The sequence below is a fragment of the Aethalodelphis obliquidens genome, unplaced genomic scaffold, assembly GCF_003676395.1.
Source record: "Aethalodelphis obliquidens isolate GAN/ISIS:26980383/991018 unplaced genomic scaffold, ASM367639v1 scaffold31, whole genome shotgun sequence".
Lineage (NCBI taxonomy): Eukaryota > Metazoa > Chordata > Mammalia > Artiodactyla > Delphinidae > Aethalodelphis > Aethalodelphis obliquidens.
In genome coordinates, this window is record NW_020837975.1 from 6,739,081 (window position 1) to 6,765,919 (window position 26,839).

Genomic DNA, 26,839 nt, shown 5'->3' on the forward strand with positions numbered 1-26,839 from the left:
GTGAAACAAAGATGGCATCTTTCCTAGATTAAGACTGCAATGGACAATGTTTATGTCCTCCCCCGCCCCCCCCACTTCATATGTTGAAATCCTAACCACCAAGGTAATAGTATTAGCAGGTAGGGGACAGTGGGAGGTGACTGGGTTATGACAGAAGAACCTCATGAATAGAATTAGTGCTCTTATAAAAGAGACCCCAGAGACATTCCCTCTTCTGCCATGTGAGAACACAGAGAGAAACCGCTGTCTATGAACCAGGAAGTGGGTCCTCACCAGACACTGAATCTGCTGGCATCTTGATCTTGGACTTCCTAGCTTCTAGAACTATGAGAAATCAATTTCTATTGTTTATAAGCCACTCAATTTCTGGTATTTTGTTACGGAAGCCTGAATGGCCCATGGTGAAGATATACGTGGTTATTAATATGATACCAATTGCACCAAAGATTTTAACAGACTTACCTCAAAAATTCCGACTAATCTTCCCAATGTCCCTTTCACTCCAGCCTGAAAAATAAAAAAGAAAGATTCATACATTGACATTGCTTACATTGCTGGCTGGTCTCATTCTGAATCTTCTTTTTCTTTTTTTTTAAAATAAATTTATTTATTATTTTTGGCTGCGTTGGGTCTTCGTTGCTGTGTGCGGGCTTTCTCTAGTTGCAGCGAGCGGGGGCTACTCTTCCTTGAGGTGCGTGGGCTCTAGGCGCACAGGCTTCAGTAGTTGTGGCTTGCGGGCTCTATAGCACAGGCTCAGTAGTTGTGGCGCACAGGCTTAGCTGCTCCGCGGCATGTGAGATTTTCCCAGACCAGGGCTCGAACCCATGTCCCCGGCATTGGCAGGAGGATTCTTAAGCACTGCACCACCAGGGAAACCCTCATTCTGAATCTTCTTGACCAATTTGTAAAACAGAAGTAAAAAAACGAGAGGACACAGCTCAGGTGGACTCCAGGTCTGTGGGGGTCATACCAGGGTGTTGTCTGTGTCACAGACTGATAACAGCAGGGTATGCTCTAGGGAGAGAAATTCCTCTCATCTCTTCCCTGTCTCTCTCACCAATGCAAAACTGGCCAAACAGAGAAAGATAATCAAGGCCATAGCCATACAAAAGATATTTTGAGGTATGAATTACTTCCTTCATTTACCCATTGATTGAACCAATATACCCTGAATGCCTAATCTGAGCCAGACAATGGTGTAGATGCCAGAGGTATAGTGATGAATAGGCTAGAACACAAAGTCCATGAGAGCAAGACCCCTATCTGACGCGTTCTTGGCTGTCTGTACCCAGCATGACTAGAAAAGAGCTCAGCACCTGGCAGGAGCTTTATAAAGAATAAGTCAATAAAAACATAGACCTGGTGGGACTTCCCTGGTGGTCCAGTGGTTAGGAGTCTGCCTTCCAGTGCAGGGGATGCAGGTTCGATCCCTGGTCACAGAACTAAGATCCCACATGCTGAGGGGCAACTGAGCCCGCATGCCTCAACTGGAGAGCCCATGCGCTCTAGAGCCTGCACATTGCAACTAGAGAGAAGCCCACGCGCCACAACGAAGATCCTGTGTGCTGCAACTAAGACCCAACACAGACAAAAATTAAAAAAAAAAAAAAAGATCTGGTAATTCTGCTAAATGATAGGTTTTATGACAGGAATGCACAGAGCATGTGATGGACAGAGAATTAGGCGAGAGGGGCAACTTTACACAGTGATTAGGACTTTGTAGTATATACTCTGTTTATCCCATCAGCCCTTTAGTATTTTTTTTTAGATCTGTGTCTTTCTGAGGCATTATAGGTGACTTTTTCACTCTATTCCAACTTACTAATTTTCTTTTCAGCCATATCCTGGTTAGAGTTATCCATTTCTGGTCCACTTTTTATTTGATTTTTTCATCTTTACTTGTTCTTTACATATCTACCTGCTTCCATTACATACAGCTCTGTTTCCATGATTTAAAAAATATTTATTTATTTATTCATTCATTCATTTCTGTGTTGGGTCTTTGTTGCTGCGCGCAGGCTTTCTCTAGTTGCAGCGAGCGGGCTTCTCATTGTGGTGGCTTCTCTCATTGCAGAGCATGGGCTCTAGGTGTGCGGGCTTCAGTAGTTGTGGCATGTGGGCTCAGTAGTTGTGGCTTGCGGGCTCTAGAGCACAGGCTCAGTAGTTGTGGCACACAGGCTTAGCTGCTCCGTGACATATGGGATCTTCCCGGACCGGGGCTTGAACCCGTGTCCCCTGCATTGGCAGGTGTATTCTTAACCACTGCACCACCAGGGAAGCCCTTCCATGATTTTTGTTGTTGTTGTTCTTTTAAAATAAAAGTTATTCCTTTATTTACGTTTTGAACATTCTGAAAATATTTAACTTCTTTGTCAGGTCATGCTATAAAATTCATTTTACCTGAAGTAAATTCACGTTCCAACTGGTGAAGGGCTTACTTGTGACGCTGCTTTCACCAGGCTCTCCAGAGCCAGGTCTTAAAGTGAAAATTTAGGGGTCCTGCTTCAAGGTCATATAGTGAATACTGTAGATAGAGCCCCATCCTTTACTGTGCACTGCATCTGCATCCTCTCCCTACCTAGGCCCATATCTTTTTTTTATACAGCAGATTCTTATTAGTTATCTATTTTATACATATTAGTGTATATATGTCAATCCCAATCTCCCAGTTCATCCCACCATCACCCCCCCACCCCACTTTCCCCCCTTGGTGTCCATACATTTGTTCTCTATATCTGCGTCTCTATTTCTGCCTTGCAAACGGGTTCAGCTGTACCATTTTTCTAGATTCCACATATATGCATTAATATATGATATTTCTCTCTCTTACTTCACTCTGTATGACAGTCTCTACGTCCATCCAGGTCTCTGCAAATGACCCAATTTCGTTCCTTTTTATGGCTGAGTACTATTCCATTGGTATATATGTACCACATCTTTTTGTCTGTTGATGGGCATTTAGGTTGCTTCCATGTCCTGGCTATTGTAAACAGTGGTGTAATGAACACTGGGGTACATGTGTCTTTTTGAATTATGGTTTTCTCAGGGTATATGCCCAGTAGTGGGATTGCTGGGTCATATGGTAATTCTATTTTTAGTTTCTTAAGGAACCTCCATACTGTTCTCCATAGTGACTGTATCAATTTACATTCCCACCAACAGTGCAAGAGGGTTCCCTTTTCTCCACACCCTCTCCAGCATTTGTGGTTTGCAGATTTTCTGATGACGCCCATTCTAACCAGTGTGAGGTGATACCTCATTGTAGTTTTGATTTGCATTTCTCTAATAATTATTGATGTTGAGCAGCTTTTCATGTGCCTCTTGTTGGCCCATATCTTTCTAAAAGTCTCAGCTCCTGGTGTCCTTTCCATTGGGTACTTGGCCTCCCCCTTACACCAAGGGCTCCAACCACCAGCCATGCAAGGCCATGGAGGCTGAAACTTTCCTCTGCTGTTCTGCAATTCTGCTCTGTTACTGATCTACGGAGGTATCCACTTTGCTTTGAGTCAGGCAGTCTTTTTAGCTTTTGCCTTTTATATCTGTCTCTGCTAGGAGTAGAGGGGGTGAGAAGTGAGGGAAAGATTTCCCTGGAAATGCCTGGGGGATGCAGTAACTTCTTTTCTATTACAACTGCCATGTTATTTTGTACAATACATTAAAAATCAAGGCAAATATACTTTCTGGGCTTCCCTGGTGGCGCAGTGGTTGAGAGTCCGCCTGCCGATGCAGGGGACACGGGTTCGTGCCCCGGTCCACGAAGATCCCACATGCCGCGGAGCGGCTGGGCCCGTGAGCCATGGTCGCTGAGCCTGCGCATCCGGAGCCTGTGCTCCGCAAGGGGAGAAGCCACAACAGTGAGAGGCCCGCGTACTGCAAAAAAAAAAAAAAAAAAAAAAAAATATATATATATATATATATACTTTCTAAAGACAGTAGGTGCTCAATAAGTTTGTATAGAATGAAAATTTAAAATAAGTACTCCAAAAGTTCCTTAGAGATATTCAATAATAGAAACAACAGAAGCCAATTTAAAGGCCTAGATTCCTAAATGAGCTCTATTTTGAAATTAATTTTTGCTAATTATCTGTCAAGGAATTACTTTCCTTTCTCTTGCCAACATGCCTATTTCTTTTCCTATTCTTTTCCCATCTATTCTTTTCCCCATGTGGCTTTTGGTCTACTTCAATGGAAGTGTGTACCTTTTCTTATTTAAATTGCTTTTCTATGTTTTTAGAAATAATTGCACTCCACAGCCAGCTAACACTAGCTAGACTGTACTTCATGAATTAACCAATGAAGCTGCCTGAACAAGTGGGACGAGCTGGCAGGCTGTCCTCATCTGGAAAGCCAATGCTGTACTCTGATCCTAGGCAGCCCAAACATGCTCAGATCAGCTCCTGAGATGTGTCACCTGTGCTCTTGCCACAGGCCTCCACTGACAGGGCCTGGGAATAGAGCCGTCAGGCTTTGGGGGAAGGAGGCCCGCGGTGGGTTGGCAGAGGGGAGGCGGCACAAGGAAAGATTCATAGAGGTTCACAGAAGACATCATTCACATTTCTCTTCTGCAAAGTGGAGAAAGTTATCTTCAGCAGTTACTGTTCAATTATTTACTTTTCTTAAAAGAAAACAGAAATGCAGAAAAGGAAATAATCTCCAAATTTTAAAGGCATAAATCAACTTAATATTATGACAATACAATTTACTTAAAACTTTTAATTATAGTAATTTCTGCATTCAACACCAACATGTATCTATGATTTACTCTGTGTCAGAGGCAGTTGGGCAAAGTATAAAAACATTTTTCTTAATGAAATAGATGCATTTTTCTAGTCTAGAGTAAATCAAATAATGCTGTCATCCGTACACTGAAATACACTGGCCTTTTCACTTCTAATTAATCTAATTAATCACTTCTAATCAACACTAGTGTTTTTTGTTTGTTTTTGTTTTTTTCTGTTTTGCAGTACGCGGGCCTCTCACTGTTGTGGCCTCTCCCGTTGCGGAGCACGGGCTCCGGACGCGCAGGCTCAGCAACCATGGCTCACAGGCCCAGCAACCATGGCTCACAGGCCCAGCCGCTCCGCGGCATGTGGGATCTTCCCAGACCGGGGCACGAACTCAACACTAGTTTTATTTCTTAAATGTTTCTTTCAAGTTTTATCTTGAAAGATCTACTTGGGAGAATTCTATCAAAGGTGATTCTACCAATGATTATCTATGGTAAAAAGCAAAGAAATATTCCTATATTTACCAGTTTTTAAAACTGGGCTTTAGCAGTTTTCTTAGGAGGAGGCTCCTCTTTTGTAAGAAAATGGATTTCAGTTCTTTAAAGCCATAGTGCCGATAAGAGGAAGATTCCTCATAGGCAAAGTTTCTCTGAGACAGAGTTCACTGTAACCATTTTACTTTTTCACAATCTTCCACAGTCCAACTTTCATATCCTAGCTCTCTCTCAAATGCTGCCACAAGCAACTGGAGAGAGATATTTTTACCTCTCATATGATTCTTGCACGCAGGATGGGGTAGGTGTCAGGGTCACATCTGACAGATATTTGGCTCAGACATTTGGGGATAAGATTTGATTCAGGGTATATGTAAGTTTGGTCCCGTCAGGTTACTGGTATAGACCTGTTTTTCTAAAAATCATATGAAAGCAGTTACAATTTCTGTCTGTATTGTCAAAAGCCCCTAATCCAGAGAAGTCTTTATTTAAAAGCCCATCTTAGCTAGTAGTAAGAATTCCAAATAAAATATCTACTACCCTTCATTATTCAACCATATGCAGATGAGTGCTTTCTTGAACTTCAAAGTATACAGTATCAATTCTAATACTTGAGGTCTAGTTGACAAAAATTACCTGAGTAACTGGCTACTTTTTAAAAAGGAAAAAACACAAATGTCTTTTTTCCTTTCGGGGTGTTTTACTGAGATTGGAAGTATTGGGTTGGCCAAAAAGTTCCTTCGGTTTTTAGGTAAAAATAAAAGACACATTTTTCATTCTCACCAAGAACTTTATTGAATAATGTACTCACCATGTTGTTCCACTACCTTCTGCCATTTTTCAGGCAACTTTGTAATTCTATCTTCCCAAAACTTTTTTTTTTTTTAAACATCTTTATTGGGGTTTCCCAAAACTTTTTATCTTTTTGAGCAAAGAACCGTTCTACGTGCCTTTTACAGTCTTTCAGGGAATTGAATTTTTTTCCATTAAGAGAATTATGTAAAGACCGAAATAAACAGAAACCTGAACGTGCAATGTCTGGTGAATATGGTGGATGAATCAGAACTTCCCAGCCAAGCTGTAACAGTTTTTGCCTGGTCGTCAAAGAAACACGCAGTCTTGCGTTATCCTGATGGAAGATTATGCGTTTTCTGTTGACTAATTCTGGATGCTTTTCATCGAGTGCCGCTTTCAGTTGGTCTAACTGGGAGCAGTACTTGTTGAAATTAATCGTTTGGTTTTCCGGAAGGAGCTTATAATAGAGGACTCCCTTCCAATCCCACCATATACACATCACCTTCTTTGGATGAAGACTGGCTTTTGGTGTGGTTGCTGGTGGTTCATTTCACTTGCCCCAAGATCTCTTCCATTCCACATTATTGTACAGTATCCACTTTTCAAAGCCCATCAAAATTTGTTTGTTTAAAAACAGAGGGTTTTCGTTATGTTTAGGTAGAGAATCATGTGGAAATATGGTCAAGAAGGTTTTTTTCGGTTAGCTTATGTGGAACCCAAACATCAAAGCAATTAACATAACCAAACTGGTGCAAATGATTTTCAACGCTTGATTTGGGCATTTTGAGTATGTCGGCTATCTCCCCCATGGTATAACGTTGATTGTTCTCAGTTAATGTCTCGATTTGATCACTACCAACTTCAACTGGTCTACCCGACTGCGGAGCATCGTCCAGCGAGAAATCTCCAGCATGAAACTTCGCAAACCACTTTTGACACGTTCAATCAGTCACAGCACCTTCTCCATACACTGCACAAATCTTTTTTTGTGTTTCAGTTGTGTTTTTACCTTTCTTGAAATAATAATGCATAATATGCCAGAAATGTTGCTTTTTTTCTTCCATCTTCAATATTAAAATGGCTACACAAAATTCACCAATTTCAATGTTTTTTTTTAAATGCACGCTGATATGACAGCTGTCAGAATACAATCTAACAAATTTTTTTTTAAACAATTTATTATTTATTTATTTATTTTTGGCTGTGCTGGGTCTTAGTTGCGGCACATGGCATCTTTGTTGAGGCATGCAGGATCTTCATTGTGGTGCGTGGGCTTCTCTCTAGTTGTGGTGTGCGGGTTTTCTCTTCTCTAGTTATGGCGTACAGGCTCCAGGGCGTGTGGGCTCTATAGTTGTGGCACGGGTTCCAGAGCATGTAGGCTCTGTAGTTTGCAGCACACAGGCTCTAGTTGAGGCACGTGAGCTCAGTAGTTGTGGCACGCGAGCTTAGTTGCCCCGTGACATGTGGGATCTTAAGTCCCTGACCAGGGATTGAACCTGCATCCCCTGCATTGCAAGGCAGATTCTTTACCACTGGACCACCAGGGAAATCCCAACAAAATTGTTTTGAATGAAGTTAAAGATAACTAAGTGCTACTACAGTCATCTTACAGAAAAAACCGAACTTTTTGGCCAAACCTATATTTATCTGTAAAGGGCTGGACTGATCAGGGACACTCCAGTACCCCCTCTTTCCCTCTATCAGTCTCCCGGGGTGTGTAGTTGAGGTCTAGGCAGAGGCACTGATGTGATGGGCCTTTGAACCTGCCCCTAAAATGATCTCCTACCACAAAGATCCCTGGCTTTGCTGCTTAGTTTGGATGGGCATAAAGTGGACCATCACCTTCTGAAACCAATTTTTTCACTCTCAGGTGGATATGGTGGCAGACACAGATGGCTGTCTAGTCCACAAGAATTCTCCCTTCCTCCTTGCTACCAGTAAGACTCAGATTCTGTTCAGGTGAGAGCTATGGCACACTTGGAACTGCATAGGGAGTTCTGCTGCCCTCTGCAGTGACAGGTTTAGGGGTGCTGTGTATGACCCAATTCTGGGTCAGTGGTTCCTGAGAGGACGTTTCTTGGAGGCTTCTAAAAAAGATTTCCCATCATGATAAAAAGAGCTGTACAAAAAGAAACCCTATACCTCCTTGCTTGTCAGGTGGGGACCTGAAACTTGGAACTGCAACAGTCATCTTGTGATCATAAGGGTAAGGCCTAGAAAATCAATAAGAAGTGAACCAAAGTCCTGACGGCTGAGCTGCTGAAGCAACAGGGTAATGGCCAACCCCTGGACCTCTTGTGTGAGAAAAATAATTAGTGATGTTAAAGCCACTTTTAGTCAGATACGCTGGCACCTGTATCTGAAAGCTTCCTGCTACCTCCCTTGATTTAAACGGCAGCTCTCTGAGGAAGACTGCATATCCCAAAAGAAAAATTCTGTACATTCAGGGAGCTGTAGTATAAAATCTTCCTCTATTAAAGCAGTAAGCCCAGGTGCAAAAGGAGCTCAGGGGAACAACTCTAATGCAAGTGTCTATATGAGGAAACCTATGAACAAAAATATATGGTCTTCAATACACATAACTTTCTGGTATCCACCAAACTTGTCAATTATAGAAGGAAAGAATCACAGTGAAGACAGATGGAAGTAGATGAGAAGACAGTTTAAGTCCACTGAAATCCCATCCCAAGGTTTTTTGTTTTGCTTTTTAAATGAAACATTTCAAATATCAAAAAAGTAAAGAAAATAATAAAATAAACATTCAGGTAGTCAGGTAGTCACTAACCAGCTTTGTCAAATAGTAGTGTATCATTCTATGTCATTTTTTTTCTTAAGAAATAAAACTACTAGTACAACACAAGCCTCTTGTGTATTCCCCACCTCCTGCCAGAAGTAACTAACTACTACTCACCTAAATTTGGTTTTTATCATTCGACTGTATGTTTTTACACTTCTACTACTTAGGTATATATCCACTAGTAATGGTATATAGTATTTCCTGCATGTTTCTCTACTTGATTAAAAAAAAGGATTATAAAGTCTGCAACGTTTTCCTCTTCAATATCATGTTTCTGACTTTTAGCTATATTAATACATGTGGTTTTAGTTAATTCATTCTAACTCTTGATCAATAATTTTAAGAATTTATCACAATTTATTAATCTGTTCACTTGTTGGTAGACATTTAGTCATGCTATTATAAAAAACATCGCCGGGCTTCCCTGGTGGTGCAGTGGTTGAGAGTCTGCCTGCCGATGCAGGGGACACGGGTTTGTGCCCCGGTCCGGGAAGATCCCATATGCTGCGAAGCGGCTAGGCCCGTGAGCCACGGCCGCTGAGCCTGCGCGTCTGGAGCCTGTGCTCCACAACGGGAGAGGCCACAGCAGTGAGAGGCCCGTGTACCACGAAAAAAAAAAAAATTGCCAAAAAAAGAACTTCTCTTACAGATATCCTTGTTACTTACCATGTGTGGGAGTTTCTCCAAGATCTATAACTAAATGTCAAATTTCTGAATCACAGGGTAAAAGTACCTCCAATTTTCCCACTTATTATCACGTTGCTCTCTGCAGTAGATCAGCTGCAGAAATGGCTGCAATTCTCTCCCTGTATCCATGTCCTTTTTTTTTCCGGCTGTGCCACGCAGCTTGTGGGATCTTAGTTTAGTTTCACTGCCCTCAGCAGTGAAAGTGCAGAGTCCTAACCACTGGACCACCAGGGAACTAACTCCCTGTACCCATATCCTTTGAAGTGTAATTTTGCAGTTCTTCCTATCAAGAGATAGAATCTATTTTCCCACCCCTGGCCTTGTGACTTGCTTTGGCCAACAAAATGCAGAAGGATGGTATACCAGTTCCAAGTCTTGGCCTCAAGAGGCCTTACAGTTTCCACTTTTTCTCTTGGAACTCTGCCACTGCCATGTGAGCTAGTCTCCTAAAGGATGAAAGACCAGTCTCAGCTGAGGATATCACAAAGCAGCCTACAGCCAGCTGACCTCCAAAGTGAGATAGCCTAGCCAAGATCAGCACAGCTGCCAACTCAACGCAGAGCTGGCTATAGATAACTGAGTAGTCCAGCTGACACGAGAAGCTGACCCATGGGCTTGTGAGCAATACTTGCTTTTTTAAAAAAAAATTTAATTTATTTTATTTATTTTTGGCTGTATTGGGTCTTCGCTGCTGTGCGCGGGCTTTCTCTAGTTGCGGAGGGTGGGGGCTACTCTTCATTGTGGTGCATGGGTTTCTCACTGCGGTGGCTTCTCTTGTGGCGGAGCACGGGCTCTAGAGCAAGGCTCAGTAGTTGTGGCACACGGGCTCAGTAGTTGTGGCTCGTGGGCTCTAGAGCACAGTCTCAGTAGTTGTGGCACATGGTCTTAGTTGTTCCGTGGCATGTGGGATCTTCCCGGACCAGGGCTCAAACCCATGTCCCCTGCATTGGTAGGTGGATTCTTAACCATTGCGCCACCAGGGAAGCCAATACTTACTTTTTAAGCCAATGAATTTTGGGATAGTTTGTTTTACAGCAACAACTAACTGACATATTCTCCCAGTTTAGAGGCAGTATACAAGTTCTTGTACCTTGTACCTCTTGTTCCTCTTTAACACTGGTGCTTGTTATCAGCTTTTTTTAAATTGTGGGTCAATATAGTGAGTGTAAAATTATAATGCATAATTTTAAAATTGAAATCGTGCACTTTTCCTATGTTTAATGAACATTCAGATTTCTTCGTCTGGGATTTCATACTCTTTATCCATTTTTCTTATGTGTTCATTGACCATCTTAATGACCTTCAGAAATTATTTATATCTTATCCTCTGTGGTAAATATTTTCTCCCAATCTGGCATTTGTCTTTTATCGTTACTTTTGAATGTCCTTTGCTAAACATGTTTTTACCAGACATTGCTGATTTTACTTCTTTTTTCCTTTGTGTGTGTGTTTAATGTCTTTTTAAGAAACATGTCCCTGTCCCCATGGCATAAAGTTGGTCTCCCGTATGTTTTCTATGATCCAGCAAAATAAATTTGGGAATTTATTCCCAAGTAGCCAGAAGAGTCCCATGGATATTACTTTGTTTTACTAATATAGTTGTTAATTTGTGTACTAATATAGCTTTATCTTAATACCTGGAAGAGTAGTCTCTGCCTCTGTTCTTTTTCAAAAATTTCAAAGCCATTTTTGCACCTTTATTCTTCTATGCGAATTTCAAAAATCAGTTTTTCAGATCTCTTGAAAAATCCTTCGGGGATGTTTACTTTTATTTTTGAATTTTGGTGTTAATTCGAGAAAAACTCACATCTTTACAATATTTAGTTTTTTCATTCAAGAATAGACTCTCTCCATTTATTCAGGTCTTTTTAAATTCCTTTAATGAAGTTTTATTATTTTTATTGTAAAGATTCTGCATTCTGTTAGTCTACAGCAAGGTATTTCAGTTTTAGTATAGTTTTGTTGCTATTGTGAATAATGTATATTTTTTAAAGTTGCATATTTTCTAGTTGATTGTCACTTGTTTAAAGAAACATTGCTGGTTTCTGCATACTGATCCTTTATCTTGTAACCTTTTTAAATGCTTTTACTAGTTCTACTAGTTTCTGTTGTGTTTCTTTGGTTTTTTATAATTAATGGTCACACCATCTGCAAATAATGACAATTTGCTTCTTCCTTTTGAATCTTTATTTTTGTCTTACTGCAGTGGCTAGGACCCCAGTTCAATAACAAATGGCAGCATGATAGCAATCATAACTGTCTTATTCCTGTCTGCCATAGGAATGCTTTGAAAATTTCAAAAATATAATGTTTGCTGTAGGTTTTATTACTCTATCAAGTTAAGGAATTTCCTTTTATTTTATGTTTGCTGACAGTTTTTAAGATGAAAGGGTACTGAATTTTAATAAATAATTTTTCTTCATTTACTGAGATGATAATTTTATCTGTTTTAAACTCTTACTGAAGTAAATTACATAAACATATTTTCCAAGACTGAACTATCCTTGTACCCTTGGGATAACCCAGTTGTATGATATTTTGACAAAGCATTAGATTCTATTTGCTGTTATTTTACTTAGGATTTTCATATCCATGTTCATAGTTCAGAATTTACTGTTCTTTCTACTTTTAAGTATCAAGATCAGGGGTCAGCAAACTATGGCCCACAGGCCAAATCTGCCCTTCCATCGGTTTTTGTAAATGAAGTTTTATTGGAACATAGCCACAGTAATTCATTTAAGTATTGTCTATGAGGGTGTTCGCATTACAACAGCAGAGTTGAACATTTGTGACAGAGACCATATGGCTTCTATATCTCAAGTATTTATTATCTGGCCCTTTATAGAAAAAGTATGCCGCTTGCTGAATCAAGATCATACTTGCCTTACAAGAGGTGTGTAGTTATCCTTCTCTGGAATAGTTCTTTAAGGTAAGAATATATATTTTTGGAAGTTTTGGTAAAATTCACCTCGTCTGATCTTGGAATCTTTTTGCTGGGGAGATTGGCGATTACCACTTAATTTCTATAAGGATTAATGATCTACATATAGGCTTTCTAATTTTTCTTAAGTAAATTTGGGTAGTTTCTCCTAGAAAATTTTTATTGAAGTTTTCAAATTTTTTTGTTTGCAGCTTTTCATAGCATTCTCTTAATTTAAAAATCTCTATTATATCTGTGGTTATTTCCTTTTTTATTGCTTATTTGTTGCCTTCTCTCTTGTTTCCTTTATGGATTCAGTGAGAGGTTTGTGTATTTTATTAGACAAATAAAAATAACCCACTTTTGGTTTTGCTGATCATTTCTGTTTTCCCCCATTAATTCATGCTCTTTTCCTTGTTATTTTCATCCTTTTACTTCCTTTGAGAGTATCCTGTTGTTTTTATGCTAGTTTCTTGAATTGACTGCTTAGTTTATTTAATGTCTATTTTGCTTTCTAATAAAATCATCTAGGGCTCAAAGTGAATGAGCTGCATCCATAGGTCATGATATGAAGTTTCATGATATGAACTTTCATAATTGTTCAGCTCTATTTGCTTACTAGTTTTTGTGATTTGTGCTTTAACTCAAGGATTATTTAGAACATTTTCTTCTGTTTCCAAGTATGTTTCTCCATCAAGCTGGCTCTATTATTGATTTCTAATTTTACTGCACTATATCACAGTATGTATAGTCTATATTATGGATGCTCTGGGATTTTTTTTTTTTTTTTTTTTTTTTTTGGTACGCGGGCCTCTCACTGTCGTGGCCTCTGCCGTTGCGGAGCACAGGCTCCGGACGCGCAGGCTCAGCAGCCATGGCTCACGGGCCCAGCCGCTCCGCGGCATGCGGGATCCTCCCGGACCGGGGCACGAACCCGTGTCTCCTGCATCGGCAGGCGGACTCTCAACCGCTGCGCCACCAGGGAAGCCCTCTGGGATTTTTAATACCTCTTTTATGGCTTAACATAGGGTTACTTTTTTATAATTCTTTCATGTGTGCTTAAAAATTTACATATTCTTTCTTGGATGCAAGATTATTCCTCAATATAGCTATTTGATCAACCCTATTAATTGTTACTCAATCCTTTCTTTTTTTGCTGCTTTTCCTATCAGTTTCTAAATGAGATGTTTTAGTCTTCAATATGGCTGGAGATTTGTCAGCTTTTCCCCATAACTCTGTCAGTTTTGCTTTATGCCGATGAAGAGCTTGCCAGGTACACACAAGTTCATGACTGCTATCTTGTCCTGGCAGATTGTTCCTTTTATCAATATTAAATGTTCCTCTTGTCCCTTTAATGTTTTTCACCTAAACTCTGTTTTGCCTGATATTATAATTACTATCTCAGTTTTCTTATGGTTAGTATTTGCCTGATATATCTTTTACCAGCCGTTCATTCTTAGTCATTCAGTATTACTGTGTTTGAAAACAGCATATGGCAAGTTTTATTTTTTTTTAAGTCTAAGTACGTGTCTATTAATTAGTCAGTGTAACTAAATATAATCAAGTTACATTTATTGTGATTTAACCTGGAAACTTAGCTTTAATACTGAGCCACATGGGGTCCCTTGGAGATAAGTTAGAATGAGAATCCTTGAATTTACTTCCTGTGTAGCAAGCTCTGCACTAGGCAGTTTGCGTTTGTAAGTTCACTGAATTAAGAGGAAGCTGTTAAGTGGCACTTTAGCCAGATAAGTTAGACCTGTCCAGGTCCAGTGGCTGTTAGTAGTTTAAAGACTGAGGAGTCTCTAGAGGCAAGGATTGCACTTAGTATTTGCTGAAGCCACTGTGAATTGTATTGGAGTCAACGGAATATACTTCCTGATGACTAAAAATCCTTTCCTGGAATGTGGAGCTGGATGGGAAAGCAAATACATCTGTTTTGGAAGAGTCATCTGGAATCAATTCATTTAGCAGAAGGGAACTGGCTCCTATCCCAGTAATTCAGTCTCTACTCAGGTTTCCAATAGAAACCAGCTCAAATACAGTACTATAGTCTCTAACTGGGCAGATTCTAATCTCCACATTAGACCACTGAATTAACTATTCATCAATGTGTAGCATTCAATTATGTGTGATAATGTAGACAGATAAATTGAGTAAAAAGATATCTTTTTTAAATTCCAATGTTTAAAAACAACAGCTGAAAGATAATTTAGGAGTAGTTACTTGCAGTAAGAGAGCTAACCTTTAAATTCGGTTCTCCTAATAAGCTTAAAATAAATAAAATATCAATTCCTTGATTTAAAAAGTGATTCTTTTAAAAAGCTGCTAGTGTTTAAGATAAATCAGAAATAAAAATGATTCAATTTATAAACACATGACCTACCTGCGTTATTTTTTAATTTTTTCTTGCGGTACGCGGGCCTCTCACTGTTGTGGCCTCTCCCGTCACGGAGCACAGGCTCCGGACGCGCAGGCTCTGCGGCCATGGCTCACGGGCCCAGCCGCTCCGCGGCACGTGGGATCCCCCCGGACCAGGGCACGAACCCGTGTCCCCTGCATCGGCAGGCGGACTCCCAACCACTGCGCCACCAGGGAAGCCCTACCTGTGTTATTTTTGATGGGGGATATATCTATTGAAAGAAAGATACTCCTATTTAGTATCTTAGATGATTAGCTTAAACAAATAAAAATATTTATAGCATTACTTCAGAGTCAAAGGCAAAGAGGAGATATAATTCTAAAAAAATTTTTTTTTTTTCGATACACGGGCCTCTCACTGCCGTGGTCTCTCCCGTTGCGGAGCACAGGCTCCGGACGCGCAGGCCCAGTGGCCATGGCTCACGGGGCCAGCCGCTCTGCTGCATGTGGGATCCTCCCGGACCGGGGCACGAACCTGTGTCCCCTGCATCGACAGGCGGACTCTCAACCACCGCGCCACCAGGGAAGCCCCCTAAAAATAATTTTAAAACTTGTTAACGTGCAGGCACACCTTGTTTTATTGTGCTTTGCAGATGTGTTTTCTTTACAAACTGAAGGTTTGTTGGCAACCCTGCGTCAAGCAAGACTATCAGTACCATTTTTCAAGAGCATTTGCTCACTTTGTGTCTCTGTGTCACATTTTGGTAATTCTCAAAATATTACAAACTTTTTCATTATTATTATATTTGTTATGGTGATCTGTGATCTTTGATGTTACTTCTGCAACTCGCTGAAGGCTCAGATGTTAGCATCTTTTAGCAATAAAATATTTAAGGCGTGTACATTGTTTTAGGCACAATGCCACTGTACACTTAACAGACTACAGTATAGTATAAATATAACTTTTACATGCACTGGGAAACCAAAAATTTGTGTGACTCGCTCTACTGTGCTATTTGCTTTACTGCATGGTCCAGAATCAAATCCACAACATCTCCGAGGTGTGCCTGTAGTGGTATACTGACTAAGCATAGTATCTCTTCTTTCTCCTAAGACCTCATTAAAATGGAAGTAGAGGAATACGACTGGAAAGCAGGTACTGGAAGAAAGGAGATTTCAAAAAAAATTCCAGGAATGTGCAAAGTGATGAATGAGGGTTGAAAGATGAAGAAAAGCAAAAGAAGCCAGCTTAGCTTCCAGACTCTGGAGAGATTCAAGGATAGGATATGGCAGGAACACAGAGAATGAGAAGGGGTCCTGAAAGCCAAAGGTCTAAATACCAAACAACTATGCCCATACATGGAGAATGGTCTGGACCCAGGCATCTATCACCCAGACAACTCTGAGGGCTCTAATCGAAGCAGAAAAACAGAAAAACTGGAAAGAACTACTGTAGCTTATATGTCTATACACATCCCCAGAATAAATCCCTCCTATTGTGGCACTCTTTTAGAAAGGTCCTGGCACAACTGCTCCACTTCCCTCCAGGTCACTCTATATGCCCACCCATTTACACAGAGCTCCCACTCAGCGCTGCTACTGCCTCAACCCTAACTGTGATGAGACAACCATGGGTCACGAGACATACAAGGAAAGTTGCCAAAAGAAAGATCAAAATAAGTTAATGAAAATTGGCTCTGGTCAAAAGAAAAATTCAAGAAACAGAAGAAAACTTGGGGAATATTAGTTATCCTTTAAAGAAATTAGAGAAGCTATGGCATGCTAAACAAGCACAAAATGTATGTAAAAGCAAACAAGAATAAAAATGATATCTTAGACCTTAAAAATATGACTGCTGAAATAAAACACTGATTAGAAGAGTTAGAAGATAAGTCAACGAAACTTCCCAAAACATATAGAAGAAAACAAGGAGATGAAAAATATGACCAAAAAAGAATAAGAGTAAAGGCTCAGTCTAGAGGTTCTAATATTTAATTAATAGAAATTACAGACAAATCAATGAGATACTTCAAAACCTCAGGGGTAAAGAGAGAGAAAAAATAGGTTATCTCCAGAGGAATAAGAACCAAACTGGTATCAGATTTATATCCATAATATTGATAATAATACTCTTAATTTTAAGCAACAGTGATTTTCTTTCTTTCTTTTTTTTTTTTTTTTTTTGGTACGTGGGCCTCTCACTGTTGTGGCCTCTCCCGTTGCGGAGCACAGGCTCCGGACGTGCAGGCTCAGCGGCCATGGCTCATGGGCCCAGCCGCTCCACGGCATGTGGGATCTTCCCGGACCGGGGCATGAACCCGTGTCCCCTGCATCGGCAGGCGGACTCTCAACCACTGCGCCACCAGGGAAGCCCACAACAGTGATTTTCAATAAAAAAATTCTATTTAGCAAAACCTACAGTGAGACAGTGAAAGTGTGAAGCAAGAAATAAGATATTACCTACTGGGTGTTTTTCCTTAGGGAATTACTTAAGGAATATTTCTTTTCATTCAAAGTCTTCCAGCCCTATTTTATTTTTGAGCCATGTACCATGAACAAATATTATTTTGATACAATTTTAGAACTCAAGGGGGAAAAATATCTTTTAAGACATTCTATTAATAGATGGATAGGTGTATTTATTATGCTTGACTCCCTCAGTCTTAATTTCCTTCTGTAATAACCAACACATAAGGCAACACTGAATCTTAGCAAACTACTGGGCAGATAAGAGTGGAGTGAATGGAAAAGCATCAACAAGAGGAAGTGAAACCTGTGAGGAAAGTAAAGGAATCTCTGCCCAGGCCCCCGACACACTCCCTGTAAATGCCCCTGACACACACATACACAGTCCTACTAAACTCTGCATGCATGAAGCAGAGGTTAAACATTCAGCAGAACTCTAACCTTGTAGGGTATGGGGAACAGGGGTCCTGTAAGATGAATCAGTTTATAAGGAGCGAGCTTGGCAGGCTGGTTTAGCATGGGTCACTGCTGAGGCAGATGAGCTGGAGAAGCTATTGTCATGAAGAAGAGACTGTTTCTAAGGAGAAGATTCATAATCATCAGAAGCATTTATTTCAGTTATTAACTACCAAACAAACTCAGACTTCACTCTAAAAATGAGTACTCAGAGAAAAGTTAAACGTATGGAAAGATACTAGTTCAAAAAAAGGGAACCAATCTGATGATTTAAGAAACAAGGTTATTCCAAGAAAAAACTAATTCTTATTCAGTAAGATTCAAGATGTTACAATTAGAAAAAAAAAAAAAAAGGCAAGCTGTCACAAATACAGAGCAATGTGAAATCAGTTCTTAAATAACATCACCATTATTATTAACAAACTAATAACCCTAAAAAGGCAATCAACGGTTAACCGGATACAGCAGAAAACTAGAGATATAGAAGGCCAAAATTTGAAGAATTCTCCCAGCACACAGAGTAAAAACGCAGAGATCAAAATTATCACAAAAGATAAGGGGGACTTCCCTGGTGGTGCAGTGGTTAAGAATCCACCTGCCAGCGCAGGGGAGATGGGTTTGATCCCTAGTCTGGGAAGATCCCATGTGCCATAGAGCAACTAAGCCGCACACCACAACTACTGAGCCCACATGCCACAACTACTGAAGCCCGCACACCCAGAGGCCATGCTCCACAACAAGAGAAGCTACTGCAATGAGAAGCCTGCACATCGCAAAGAAAAGTAGCCCCCGCTCGCCACAACTAGAGAAAGCTTGTGCTCAGCAATGAAGACCCAATGCAGCCAAAAATAAATAAATAAAAATAAAAAATAAATTAAAAAAAAGATAAGGGAATATAATGTCATAGGAGTTTCAGCAGAAAAAAATGAAACTGATGAAGATGGGGTAATAATTGAAGAAGAAAAGATATGAATCTCCATACCAAAAGGGCTTGCCAAATAGGAGGCATACTCCAGTGACATCTCTGCGCCAAGAATAAGAAGAAAAGTTTTCATGTGTTTACATAGGTGAAAATTTTTTTGATACCAGACTTTTCCTCTATAACACCCAATGCCTGAAGTCAAGAGTCCTGAGGAAAAAGATTATTCAAGGAGTCTAATAATTAGGCAAACCATTCATGTGTGAAGAAAAAAATTTTTTATCAAACATTTAATGACTCTCATATTTTTCTTATAAATAATTACCAACTGGGGCTTCCCTGGTGGCACAGTGGTTCAGAATCCACCTGCTAATGCAGGGGACACAGGTTCGAGCCCTGGTCTGGGAAGATCCCACATGCCACGGAGCAAATAAGCCCGTGTGCCACAACTACTGAGCTTATGCTCTAGAGCCTGCGAGCCACAACTATTGAGCCCGCGTGCTGCAACTACTGAAGCCCGTGTGCACAGAGCCCCTGCTCTGCAACAAGAGAAGTTACCGCAATGAGAAGCCTGCACACTGCAATGAAGAATAGCACCCCCCAAAAAAAGGAATAGCCCCCGTTCTCCTCAACTAGAGAAAGCCCGTGAGCAGCAACGAAGACCCAACACAGCCAAAAATAATAAAATAAATAAATTTATTAAAAAAAAGAATTACCAACTGGTTGACTATAGTCCTCATTATAACTCACCACCAAAGGTAAACAATTGAACTGAACCACCTGGTCGGTGTTACAATAACAGATAATACTTTTATCTATTATTATTTTTAAATAAATTTATTTATTTATTTTTGGCTGCGTTGGGTCTTCGTTGCTGTGTGCGGGTTTTCTCTGGTTGCGTCGAGGAGGGGCTACTCTTTGTTGCGGTGCTTGGGCTTCTCATTGCGGTGGCTCCTCTTGTTGCAGAGCATGGGCTCAGTAGTTATGGCTCGCGGGCTCTAGAGCACAGGCTCAGTTGTTGTGGCGCACGAGCTTAGTTGCTCCGTGGCATGTGGGATCTTCCCGGACCAGGGCTTGGACCCGTGTCCCCTGCATTGGCAGGCGGATTCTTAATCACTGCATCACCAGGGAAGTCCAATACTTTTATTTTTTGAAATTCCAAGTTTGCTTCCTTGATCTATTGCAAGGGCAAACGTAGACAAGAAACCAGGTCTCAAAGCATGCTCTGGAGCATTATCATTGGCCAATAAGTCATTAGTCAACCAATAATGCATGAGAAAAAAAGCACACAAGAAAGAAGAATATATTGGAGGCAAAGCAAGAAAAAGCTGTGATTAATGAAAGCAATAAAAATTATTGGTCTTAAATTTAAATAATTATTGTTATGGTTGTTATCAATGTAACAAATAACTTTTTGTATTTTCAAGAATAATATCTTATTAATAATGATAATCTATACCCAAAGTTACAAACTGAAACAAATGAGAGCTGGGCAATAAAAGGACACTAGTTATGTGTGTGTGTGAGTAGACTGTTTTATGTGGTTGGAAAAATAAATACCTGTTCAAATGTGTTATTTAAATGTAAAGGAGACTTCTAGTTTCTGTTCCAGCATGTAAGGAGCTTAGAAGGTCCCACACTGTCACAACAACAAATAAAAAGCTGAACAAACTGAAAAAATAACAACTATTCTTAGATTTATCAGAAAAGTGAAGCCAAAGGGCAAACCACTGCCCTCAAATTGGAGAGACAGCCAAATCAGAGAATCTCAATTTACCAGAGCAGAAACCACCAAGGGAAGGGAGTGAGGGGCGGGGTGGAAGAAAACCTAAACTGTAACTGATCAATCACTGGAGGTTCAAGGACAAGCCTAAAATCTTCAAGGGGGGCCACCATGCTTTTTGTGTGTTTTACCTCCAGGAGCTCTAACCAGGTTTTCATAGTGAATACTGGACAAAAATCCCCTCCTGCTTCTGGAGAGGAGAAAAATAGCCATTTTTAAATACTCCGTAACATTTTGCTCTTAACAAAGGCTGACTTCAAGAGAAACTATTTTACCAGAGCCTAATCTATTGGGGTTTTATCAGAGTCTAGCCAACTTGGGAGAAGGGAAATACCCAATTACAGCCCCACCATCCATCCTGTCCCATCTTAAGTGGGGGTGGGAGGGCGAGGAGCTGGAACTACTACGAAGCACTTCTGAAGTTCATAGCCCAAGGACACAGGCTCACTGAAAGACGGAGACCTAATCATCACAGGACTACAGAATGCACAACTTACCACTATACTACTAAAGGCCTATTACCACAGCTCCTTACATCCAGTCATCACGTTCAGCTTTCAACAAAAAATTACTCTTACTAAAAGGAAAAAACACATTTTGAAGACACAGAAAAGCATCAGAAGCAGACTTAGATATGACAGGGATGCTAAAATTATCAGGCCATGAAAAAGAACCATGATTAATATGCTAAGGATTCTAAAGGAAAAAGTAAGAAATAATGGCTAACACAAACAGAGAGAAATTCTAAGAACGAATAAAAAAGTAATGCTACAGATCAAACACACACTGTCAACAGAAAGGAAGAATATCGTTGATGGGCTCATTAGCAGACTAGACATGGCTGAGAAAAGAAACCTTGAACTTGAGGATATGTCAAGAGAAACTTTCAAAACTGAAATGCAAAGAGAAAAAATACTGGGGAAAAAAAGCACACAGAACAGAATGTCCAAGCACTGTGGGACAACTATAAAAAGTATAACACTGTATAATGGCAATACCAGAAGAAGACAAAGGAACAGAAGCAATATCTGAAGCAATAACGACTAAGAATTTCCCCAAATCAATGTCAGACACAAAACCACAGATCTAGAAAACTCAATCAGGATAAATACACAAAAAGTTATATCTAGCTGGACATACTATATTCAAATTGCAGAAAATCAAACATAAAGAAAAAAAATCTCAAAAGAAGCCAGAGGAGGGTGGGAAACAGCTTACTTATAGAGGAACAAAGCTTATAATTATATCCAACTTCTCCTCAGAAACCATCCAAACAAGAAGAGAATGGAGTGAAATATTTTAACATGTTGAAAAGAAAAAACCATCAACCTAGGTACTCTTTAAAGTGAAGACAAAATAAAGACTTTCTCAGACAAACCAAAGTCGAGAGAACTTGTTGCCAACAGACCTGTCTTGAAAGAAGTGTTAAAAGTTCTTTAGCGAGAAGGAAAACGACAGAGATTAGAGACTCAGATGTACACAAAGAAAGGAAAAGCATTAGAGATGGAATAAGAAAGTAAAATAAAATCTTTATTTTTCTTACTCTTAATTGTGCTAACAGACAACAGTTTGTTAAAAATAATAACAGCGGGACTTCCCTGGTGGTCCAGTGGTTAAGAATCCATCTTGCAATTCAGGGGACGCCGGTTCGATCTCTGGTTGGGGAACTAAGATCCCACATGCCGCAGGGCAACTAAGCCTGTGTGCCACAACTAGAGAGCAAGCATGCCACAACTAGAGAGCAAGCGTGCCACAGTTACAGAGCCCACGGGCGTCACAACTAGAGAGAAGCCCGCACATTGCAACAAAGAGCCGGCAATGCTGCAACGAAAGATCCCATGTGTTGCAACTAAGACCTGACACAGTCAAAAAATAAATAATTAAAAAAAATAACAGCAACACTGTATTCAACTATGTATGCACAGACATATGCATGAGGATAAGTGAAATGAATGACAGCAACGACAGAAGGGAGGGGAGGGAAGCATTAGGACTATTTTGTATTATAAGGTACTTGCATAACCTGTAAAGTGGTATAGTGTTATTTGAAAGTGGACTTGGATCAGTTGTAAATGTATATTGCAAGCTCTAGGGCAATCACTAAAAAAGAAGCATAACTGTTATGTTAAGAAAGGAGAGAAAATGGAATAATTTATTCTAAAGTACTCAACTTTATAATACACACAAAAGGCAGAAAAGGGTGGAAGACAAAAACAGAAACAAAAAATAAGGGTAACAAATAGAAAACAGTATCAAACATGGTAGCTATTAATTCAAGTATATCAATAATCACTTTAAGCATCAATGACCTAAATATATCAATTAAAAGACAGATTGTCAGGGGGGACAAAAAAATAATCTGTTGTCTCCAAGAAACCCACTTTAAATATAAAAACACATATAGATTAAAAGTAAAGGGATGGAGAAAGATATACCATGCTAACACAAATCTAAGGAAAACATAAGTATATTAATTTCAGAGAGAGCAGATTTCAGAGCAAGGAAAATTATCAAGGATAAAGAGTATTTACATAATGCTTCATAAGAGTGTTACATAAGGGGTCGATTCTCCAGCAAGAGAGCATAATGATCCTTAAAAGTACATGCATCTAACAACAGAGCATCAAAATATGTGAGGCAAAAACTGACAGAACTGCAAGGAGAAGCAGATGAATCCACTAGTACTGTTGGGTGACTTCAACACTCCTCTACCAGAAATGGACAGATCAGCAGGCAGACAGGCAATCAGATATAATTGATATTTATAGACTACTTAATCCAATAACAGCAGAATACACATTCTTCTCAATTTCACATGGCACAGTCACCAAGATAGACAGCATTATGGGCCATAAATGACACCTTAACAAATTAAAAAGTATAGAAATCATACAATATATGTTTTCAGGTCACAATGGGATTATGTGAGAAATCTTTAACAGGAAAGGTAGCTGGAAAATCCAAAATACTTGGAAATTAAACGACACAATTCTAAAAAACACATAGGTCAAAGAAGAAATTGCAGGGAAATTTTAAAACACTCTGAATTAAATGAACATAAACACACAGCTTATCAAAATTTGTGGGAGGCAACAAGTAACAGTGCTTAAAGGTAAATTTATAGCACTGAATGCATATATTAGGTAAAAAAAAAAAATCTAAAACCAATAATCTAAGCTTCCACTTTAGAAAATGAAGAGCAAATTAAATCCAAAGAAAGCAAAAGAAAATAAGCAATAAAATTCGGTAGAAATCAATGAATTTCAAAACAGAAGATCAACAGAGAAAAAACAAAAAAACTAAAAGCTGATTCTTTGGAAAGATCAATACAACCAAGTTTCTAACAGGGCAAACCAAGGAAAAAAGAAGACACAAATTACTAATATCAGAAATTAAAGAGAGGACATCACTACAAATCCCATGGACATCAAAAGGATAATAAAGGAATAAAATAAACCAAGGAGTACTATATCCACAATTCAATAACCTAGATGAAACAGACCAAGCCCTTGAAAGATACAATCTGCCAAAACTCACACAAAGGACAACCTAAATAGGCCTATGTCTATTAAAGAAATTGAATCAATAATTAATAATCTTCCAAAACAGAAAGCATCAGGCCCAGATGGGTACACTGATGAATTCTACCAAACATTTAAGGAAGAAATCATACCAATTCTCTATAATCTCTTCCAGAAGATAGAAGCAGAGAAAATACTTCCAAACTCATTCTATGAAGCCATCATTACCCTAATACCAAAACCAGACAAAGACATTACAAGAAAAGAAAACTATAGGTAATAACTCTCATGAACACAGATGTAAAAATCCTCAACTAAATGTTAGCAAGTTGAATCCAACAATGTACTGATATTAAAAAAAGTATACACCACAAGCAAGTGGGATTTATCCCATGTATGCAAGGCTGGTTCCATATAAAAATCAATTAATGTAATCCATCACATCAACAGGCTAAGGAAGAAAAATCACATGATCATATGAATAGTTGCAGAAAAACCACATGAAAAAGTTCACCTATTTATGATAAAAAAAAAACCTCTCAGTAAACAAAGAATAGAACTTGATAAAACTTGGTAAAGAACATCTAAAAAAAAAAATCTACAGTTAACATCAAAATGAATGGTGAGAAACTAAAAAAGCTTTCCCACTGAGATCAAGAACAAGGCAAGGATGTCCCCTCCCATGATTCCTCTTCAACATTTTATTGGAAGTACTAGGATAAAGTCTAGAATAATGAAAAATTACAATCAAACTAAATGCTCAACAAAAAATGATCAAGCAAACTATGGTATATTTAAACATGGACTATTATATAGTCTTTCAAAATAATCATTCACATGTAAGCCTATTACCACAAAAGGATGTCCACAATATAATGAGCTAATGAAATGGCTAAATTCCCGTATTATTTTTAAAAAGAAATACACATATTTTTAGATGTGTAAGCATGTATGAAATTACTAAAATGTTAACAAAGGTTGTCTTTAGGTGATGGAAATATAAATGACTTTTTGTTGTTGTGTATTGGTTATTTCTTAAGGTTTCAATAACAGATGTAAGTTAAGTGATAAAGCAAGTACAGTAAAGTGCTAATGGTAGATAGAATCTAGGTAGTGAGTTATATGGACGTTTACAATAAAATTTTTTCTGTGTGGCAATATATCTGAAAATTTTTATAATAAAATACTGGAAAAATTTTCAATCTTGAAAAATTACAGGACAAAAAATCATTTTAAAATCGAAAAATAAAGTATCCCCCTTTGCACTTCAATCTTTTTGACACTTCACAAAATATGCTACAGAAAACTCTAAAAGGTGGTGGTGGCAGCATTTTTGCCAATCATATGAGCATTTTAAAAAATGCAACAATAAAACAATTTAAATAAACCCAATGCCAAAAATATAAATCAATTTTCTTTCCTAAATATATATTCAAAGCAACCTAAAATGCTCATATAGTTCAATAATCTCACTAGCATCCTCCTGATGAGGGTATCGGGAATGGGAGTGGGGGAGATGAGGGCTTTAATATGGTTGGTATGTGTACAGGCTTTGGAATCAAATACACCTGAGTGGTCAAGTCATGCTTTGCTGTGTGATTCAGGTCAAATCATTCATCTTTTCCAATAATAATAACAACTAGTATTTGAGTTCTTACTAAATGTCTACCTATGAAGCAGGTATTATCATGATTCCTATGTTCCAGAAAAGAAAACCGATGCTTAGAGATGATAAATAATTTGCCAATGCCACGCAGTTACGCGGCAGCACCAGGATTTGGACGTAGGGGTCTTTTGATTCCACAGTCCGTGCACCTACCAACCATACCAATGCCCTCCTCATCTCTGCTGCTGAGAGAATAAATTAGGACACCTTCTGGAGGGCAGGCAAGATTATATAAACGTTATCTTATATAAACGGAATCTTAAACGGAATTTTAAATCTTAAAAACGGAATCTTAAATCTTCCGTTATATAAACGGAAATCTTAAATTTTTTGAGTTTGCAATAACTGAGGGTGTATTACATAAATCTGCCCTCTAGACTACCTGAGAATCTGAAAAAATAGTATGAGGATCAATTTTAAAAAGGAGGGGCTTAAGAGAAGCTGGTCTAGCAATTTTAAGTGATTCTGGTGTTCTTTACCTGATAGGCCCCTCAATTTTCTTACCAATAATCTAGGTTTTATTTTAAAGGCAGAACTGGCAATTTCAGTTTGAAATGACAAAAAACTTCATGTTGCCAAGTATCACTGTAAAGGTGATCTTGCTATTTCTGAAACATTTAAAACTGCATATATTTAATTCACTCAACAGGGATGAACAGTTTATTTGAAAGCAGCAAGAAACTACAATTGCATTTCTTACTCTCCATCTGCTGTTGAATGGCATGCATTTAAAAATTTTAGCCATTCTAATAGGTGTGTAGTGGTTGTTTCATTGCTGGATGGCATTAAAGGTTAACTCATTAAGATAATGTACAAGAGTTAGTATATTTCAAACATACATATTCAAAAGAAAAAAATGAAGGCTTGAATGTTAGCTATGCTTCACTAAAAGTGTAGATTTAAACCAGATAACCTCTTGATGTCCTTTTCAACAACGTGCTTCCATAACCCTATAAAAATAAATTCCACTTAACATCATAGTCCTTACATAGACAGGCACACCCGCTGTCTACAGATCTTCTCAGCAAGGTCCTCATTCAGTTTCGCACCCAGAACTTTGCTGGTCATACAGGCATAAATAGTTGATCGTCTTTCTTTCAGATCTCATAAATCTCAGTGAAACCATGTCATGGAGGAGCTCTTGGTTGAAAATGATACTCTTCCCTTCTTTAACTGCCTCCCTCTCCATTCTAAAAAACCACTTCAAAAGCTCAGCCCTTTTTAGTGTTTTTATGACTTACTTTGAA

The 26,839-nt window shown here is 39.0% G+C and overlaps 1 protein-coding gene across 2 annotated transcripts in view; it reads right to left on the bottom strand.

Annotated features, from left to right (window-relative positions):
- NUDT3 (nudix hydrolase 3) overlaps positions 1-26,839 on the bottom strand; it is a 109,438-nt gene that overhangs the window by 12,102 nt on the left and 70,497 nt on the right. For both annotated transcript variants that reach the window (XM_027127003.1, XM_027127002.1), the window contains one exon: positions 463-507. In XM_027127003.1, the coding sequence (XP_026982804.1) occupies positions 463-507 (45 nt within the window). The remainder of the gene's footprint in view (positions 1-462; positions 508-26,839) is intronic.